The sequence below is a fragment of the Falco peregrinus genome, chromosome 2, assembly GCF_023634155.1.
Source record: "Falco peregrinus isolate bFalPer1 chromosome 2, bFalPer1.pri, whole genome shotgun sequence".
Lineage (NCBI taxonomy): Eukaryota > Metazoa > Chordata > Aves > Falconiformes > Falconidae > Falco > Falco peregrinus.
Window position 1 is genome coordinate 61,711,578 of NC_073722.1, and position 7,108 is coordinate 61,718,685.

Below are 7,108 nucleotides of genomic sequence, written 5' to 3' on the forward strand. Positions count from 1 at the left end.
TTTGGAAAATATGTTCAGCCAAAGAATAATAACTAACTACTTTTTAATGCACTATTTGACTGAAAACCCTAAGTTCTTTTTTTTCCTTTTGGAAGGCTTTCTCATTTACTTTGCTTATGGCATCAGACATAGTCTTGAAGGTCATCGTAGCGATAGAGATGACGACTTCTGTTCAGAAAATAGTGGGCTGCAAGAAAAGAACCCTGTGGAAGAAGTGGATGAACCTGAAAATGCAAATGAAAGTGATCAATTTCTTGCACATGAGAGGACAAGTGAATGCTAATCTACGCAAACATACAAGTCTTTTAAACCTTTAATTGACATTTTACTTGCGGACTGAAATTTCAAAAGCTTTCTGCCAACACTGTGCCTCTTGAAAGTGTTTACTACAAGGCCTGGCTTATATTTTGGACAAGCTGCTAATCCATCTTCATCATTTCAGAACCGACAGCATGGATATTAATATTTAAATTAAACAAACAAGAGAACTATCCTTTGGCAAGCAAAAACCTGGATGCATTGTTTGAACTATCATCCAAAATCACTGGCAATCACACAATATGAAGAATTTTAGAACTGCCTGCAAGAAGTTCTGAATATTTGACACTACATTGTGAACACAAGTGCCTCTCATACCTTCTCCTTACCTCTGTTACATGTTTGGGTCACAATCTAATAGCTCTTTTCTTTCTACAGAAATAACTCTCATGGGAGATAAATTGCAGACAGACCTGGAAAGTATTTGCAAAACAAATGGTAATTGTACAGATCTGATACTTTGTAAAAAGTAGAGGATCACGTATTTATGTAAAAAGAATTAATTGCTTATCTTTACTTATCAGCAGTCATGGAGAATTCAAACAGTAAAGATATTTCAAAGGCTTTTAGTCCCTCTAAATAGTATTGAAGATTTGTATTTACGCGAATTCTTTTCTTTTCAGAGATGCTGGGTGTATAAAGTAATACTCCCAAGATAAGCTATGTTGTTTTCTGCAAAAGCATGTGGGTAATAATCTGTTGGTCACAGTATTGACAATGACATTTGTATATGATTTAGCAAGTATTGAGCTTTTGATTTCAGAAGGGACAGGATTTTATTCCTGACTACATAATTTGATACTTACATACAGAAGTCATCAAGTTTTCCTCCTTACTACTCATTTATCCCCTTCTATACTTTCTTCTTTACCATGTGCCAGAGCTGATATTTCCGAGATTAGCTGTTACACATTGCTTCTCAGATAATTAATGCACAAAATCCCAGCCGCCTTTTCAGATGGAAGAGGAGGCTAAAAAAAAATAGAGGTGCAGGCTTTAGGAAAAATCCTTGTCAAAACAGTATTTCAGTGCTTCACTAAGCCTTAATCATATGTTAGCACAGCATTTTTTCGTGAGCCAAGCCTACACCCACAAGTCCATTCATGTGGGTAGGATGTCCAAATGCTAATTTGTATAAAGAACTGAATCGTTGCAGCAGTGGAGGGTGAACAATTATTTTAAAGCTGGTGAAAACTGAAACTGTTCTTTTTTTCAACATAAAAGTTATGTTCTCAAAGGCATCCAGATATTTTAACACTTTTTCTCAGCAAGTAGTAGGCTCAAGTCCCAGGAAGGATTCCATAGTATGAAGCTATTTTGCAGGAATGTGTTTATAAAAATAATTGCCCTAAAGTACTTTGTTGTGGAGAGTTGCAATGTGTGGCCAGTACTAATCATTGGTATTAATCTCTTGTGTTAGGTATAAGAACTTTAGATCCTGTGAGACCTATGTTGGTTGACAGTGAAAAGCACCTTACTTTTTATAATAGCTGGAATTTCACCAAAAAGAAAAAGACACAAAAAAACCACCCCCCCACCCCCCAAAAAAAACCCCAAAAACCAACAAACACAACTGGTTAACCTGTTTTCCTGTTCTTTTTTCATAGAATCATGCTTTTTAATCTTAAAATGACTTCTGTTGTTCTAAGAGAGTAGCATGCCTAAATGTTGAAGCGCAGAAGTAGTGCTTCTGGGCAAAGAACCCTGAAATGGGTTGGTACCCCACCGTGGAGCATGTCTGAGGTTTTCAGCCTGATGTCTTTCCTCTCAGCTTGAGCTGGGAGGAGGGGGCCCTGCAGCGCTGGCAGCAGCGAGTGGACAGATGTGCGCTGCTGCACCAGCGGCACCTGCTGGTACTGCGCAAGCTGGAAAGGTGAGGCATGCATCAGGTAGAACACCTACCTCTTAGCTGAGGTTCCGGCGTATGCATCCTCTACCTGCAACTGCAGATGTCCTGAGGAGCGTTGTTGTAGCGATTGCTGGTCCTTAAAAACGGGTGGGACACAGAGGATGAGGAGAAACTATAGGGTAGGTGGCAGAGGTTTACTGTTGGTTAACATATCCTAATCCATCCTGAACTGACCGTAAATTATAGCCACTTCTTTCCACAATTCATCATCGTTTTACAAATGCCATTAAAGAAAGACTCAAATCTCATATTAGATTTATTTTCTGTATATATTAAAAATATATATAAATATGTGTTCTCTCTATATAGATAATATAAGTAGATTATGTGCTAAGTAAGTATTTGGTCGAAAGGTATGGATAGGAATTTTCAGGGCAGTTCTTAGAGCTATTGATAATTTTCAATACCTCTCTATTCAGTGAATGAAAGAGCTGTCTGTGTCAGTTGGATCTGCTGTCAAAATTGTACTTCTCAACTTGGGCCCATTTTTATGCTGAAAATGACAAAAGAACTATACATTCTTGTTTGAAATATTAACAATTTAAGACTTTCCTGGTTCTTGAAAGGAATCCAATGTGGTAATTCTTAGATATGTCAAACCAAAGGTTTTATTTATAAGTAACCAAAAAATTGAGTAAACGAATGCATGTTCTGTTGTTTTCAATCCCACAAGTATTTTAAACAGAGAAACTGATGCTTTTCCTCATCAGTGACGACTCAGTCAAGAGCATGGCTTCTTCAGTGGTTATACTTTCAGAGGACATTGCTAACCTGTCTTGTCCAGTACTCTTAAATCCTCAGCTGCAAAAAATGCCATTGCTGTGGGAGCAAGCCAGCGGTGGTCCAGTAAAGCTTTTGCACGATGTCTTTACAAGCCTACAGTGAAACACAGCTCTTTTAAAACTCATTACACATCTTGGTGTGTGGGAAGCAGAGATTTACTTTTTCCTATGGCTGCTGGTGGTGCAGAGCAGGCGAGCCAGGCTCCCAAGGTGCAAACTGCTGCTGTTCTGTGATGTGCAAGGAAGACCCCACTCTCTCCCAAGGCCATCATATAGAATGTATGTGTGCACGCCTGTCTGTATGTTTGCATCTGTCTGACGTAAGCCCATAGTGATTTTGATGTACTGGTTAAAATAATTTCTATACTGCACTGGAATTTTCCTTTGAAGGAATACTGTCAATAGAACAAACTTCTGACGAAAGCAAGTTCTAGCTAAGCCTTCTGGAGATAAATAAGCTAGAAAATTTATTTTCTTGAATTATGTAATGAATGTGTCAGCACTTTGTGTATTGACAGTTTCCCCTCTCATTTGTATGAATATTTCTTCCCCCCCTTGTTAGAGAAATGAATTATATGAAAATAGAAGAATGTGCCTGTACAAATGTTGCTAAGGGATATGGGAGCAGCTGCAGCACAGGAACTATCCACTTAACTAATGAGATACAAAATTAAATTAAAGGAAACTCACTGGGTATTCTTGGTTGCTTCAAGTACGTAAAGCTTATTTATATGTGTATATAGTTCAAGTCATTATTAGTCAGTGGCTGAGTAAGAACAAGCCAGAGGTAAAATATTTATGGTAATTTTGGTATGCATTTTTATAGGCAGTCTTGAAATTCCAGATGCTTTAGTGGGACTTTGGAGCAGCAAAGGACATGACATGCTAGTCCTTACACAGGAGCCATGTACGAAACAAATCCCAATTTTGTTCTCGCGTTTGCTGTATGTCTGTGTTTGCTGAGAGAGCAGCTGAAAGCACAAGTCCAGTAGAATTAATTGTTATTTTTTAACATAGTTTTTGATATTTAAAATTGTTCTGTGCAAATAATAATGGTATGTGTTAATACAAAATACCTGCTATTGGAGGTAGCTTATTGTTGTGTATTTCCTTTGTAGAAAAAATCCTCCGAAACCTTTATTTGCAATGGTACATTCTGGATATGCCTTTAGACAGAGGAATTATTCTTATCTAGATGGATTTAAGAAAGTAAGCCAAAGCATATTTAAGGGAGAACAAATCAATCTTTTTATTCTGAAGGGTAAGAGTTATAAAACATTTCTGTATAACTCATGTTAACTGAAGTGATCTTGTGGTGTATCAGTTCTAACTCTGCAATAGGAAAATTTATGAGGTATCTTAGATTTCATTGTCTGTTGTCCTGAATAAAAGTGTTCTGTTGATAATACTAAGTATTTTTCCTGCACACAAATGCCAATTAGATTCCTGAAATCTGTCATATTCTGTTCATGTCACCATATGTTAAAGCCATTTATATTACCTGCTGTTAGAGAATTACCAGTAATAATTGTCAATAGCAGTGATATGGGTTACTTATGTACCTATATGAATTTAACTATGCCATCCAGAAAGTTTAAATGATACAATGAATTTAAAGGCAAAACTTGTTAAAGCTTAAATATATATTCTGTATTTTATTAGATGATAAATGTAAAAGCCTAGCCACCTTTCCCCTAAAATTTACATATATTTTTAAGACATAAATGGCGTACTGTTTTCATGCAGGTTTTAGTAAGTGCCAATATCAGATGTGCCATAAGCATCCCGAGATGCTAAAAGCTGAGCAACCTGGGTGAAATCTGTGACAGTGCAGGTAATCTGTGTGGGACTGTGCAATTGTTTTAATCAGGTGTGATGCCTTTGACATCGAGGTGCATTTTGCACAGCAGGAATTTAATTCACATGATGGCTGGCATGTGTTACTTGATTACACAAAAAAGAAAATAAAAGCACCTTTTAATGCTCTTGGGCCCCAATTCTTTCTAGACTTGCCAGGACAGGCAGCTTGTACAAACTGTAGTGTGCTCATTGAAAGCACTGAGATTACTCAGCGTTAGGCAAATATCTATTTTGCAGAAAGAGCAGGTGGTATTTCCTATAGTGTAGGGTCTTTGCATTTGTTTTAAATTTCCTGTACCTTTAGTATTTCTTTCTGGTATATGTTTTGAGGACCTCTGCATTTTTAATAGTTGGACCTTTCCAAAGATAACATCTTTACCATCTCCTGATCTGTTTTCCATTCAATTATAGAAATCAAACTCCTTAACATTTGCCAAGTTAAAGGATTTCTGTGTGTAGACATGCATTACATAGAACTATGTATATATATATCATTATCTTTATTGTCAACTGGACAAATTCTGTTGTCTTTGTATGTTTTAATTGAGCCTTGTGCCAGGTAAAGTCCAGCTTCACCAAGCTGGAGTCAGGACTTGGTGAAGCTGGAGTCAGGACAAAGGATAAAAGGATTTGAATGTTTAAGAGGGCTTTTTTCTTTTGTGTTACCAGACAGTAAAGCATGAAATGTTACGTATCTTTAAAAATAGTTATGTGCGCATCATTTTAAAGAACATCAGTGTTCATATCCATTTTAACTTTTTTGTTCATATGTACATTGTAATGATTATTTCTGTATTATATGCTGCTGAGCATTTAATATGTAGATAGAACTATTATGATGCAACTTAAACTACAAAATTGTGTTTCTTTGAAGTGTTCTACCAAAATAAGAAGTCTTGAATTTTTATGAAAGTAAAAATGCTTATATTTAAGAATATGGTGCTTGTCTTTCCACTTTTACAATAGAATTGTAATGAGCAGTATTTTTAGTTACCTTAGTTCCAAATTCTAATGGAAATTACATGGCTCTTCATTTACTGTAAAATGTGCTTCATGGGATAACAACTGTGCATTTGTTCCATATTTTTTAAATAAAACCGAGTATCACTTGTATGTACTTCACAGAACAGCTCAGACTTTAGCCACCACTATAGTTTTACTAAACTCTAAAATAATACAGTAACAATAATCATTAAGTGTATCAGATATCTAGTGTCATGGTATTATACAAATGATAACATTTAAAATAAATAACATAACTCGTATGCATTTTATAGAGAGGAATAAACAACCATGTTTCATGTTTAAATCTTGTTTATCCAGTGGTCTGGAGATGAAGATACTAGCACTTGGTTTCATACTTGCATCCAAGCACTCAAGAAGTTACTAAGAGTAGCACCCTTTGATTTGGGCATTTTATCTTACAGTGCCAAACCAGAGATGATGTTAGGTTTTATTTCCAGAGGGAGGGCGTAGTCCTTGGCGTTTGTGGTACTCAACCTTCTGAAGTACTAAGCCTTGTCCTGGCAGCATCCAACCTCAGAGCTGGATGGATAAACTCACTGTTGATTTGGGGTTTTTTTTTCCTAAAAAGGAAAAAATGAGACCCCAAACCAACCAAAAAAACTTCCTCAACTTTGAATAATCCTGTGGGTACATCAGGAGAATAAAAGCATGAGTCTGGGCAATGGATAAACAATAACCTTGGCACTGAGGACCACGCTCCCAGGGCAAGCTTAGCATCTGGCACTGGTTTTAAAGATACTTGAGCAGTGACCTTTGTTCACAGACTTAAGAGCAGCTATACCTTTGGGCTTTTTTCTGAGGTATACCACAACTTTTTTATGTATTTCCTTGTAAAGTTTTCAAATTATTAATAATCACCTTACTGCGTGTATTTAGTAGGACTGATCTTGAAAAATCTGTGGAATCCCCAATAGCAACACATAAATACTTCCTCTGCTTCTACACTGTTAAGCGGAGGCTTTTGGGAATGTCCTTGCTGTGCCAGGCTAGAACAAGGGCAATAGTCTGACTTAAAAACGTGCTCTTGCCGCCTTAGGCCAAGGCGGACCCGTGCGCGCTGTGCCGGTGATGCGCACCCCGCACGGCTCCGGCACTGCCCCGCTCCCCGCTGCCGGCACAGGGCAGCCCGAAGGCGACGCACGGCTGGCACCGGCGCGGAGCCACGCGTGGCGAGGGGCAGCGGCCACGCAGGAGCTAACGCAAGCAACGAACT

General features: G+C 37.7%; 1 protein-coding gene across 5 annotated transcripts in view; it reads left to right on the top strand.

The window, feature by feature from the left end:
* SLC7A2 (solute carrier family 7 member 2) overlaps positions 1 to 5,986 on the top strand; it is a 58,793-nt gene extending 52,807 nt beyond the window's left edge. For all 5 annotated transcript variants that reach the window (XM_027789969.2, XM_055795290.1, XM_055795287.1 and 2 more), the window contains one exon: positions 96 to 5,986. In XM_027789969.2, coding sequence (XP_027645770.1) covers positions 96 to 283 — 188 coding nt within the window. In that variant the 3' untranslated portion in view covers positions 284 to 5,986. The remainder of the gene's footprint in view (positions 1 to 95) is intronic.
* The last annotated feature ends 1,122 nt before the right edge of the window (positions 5,987 to 7,108 follow it).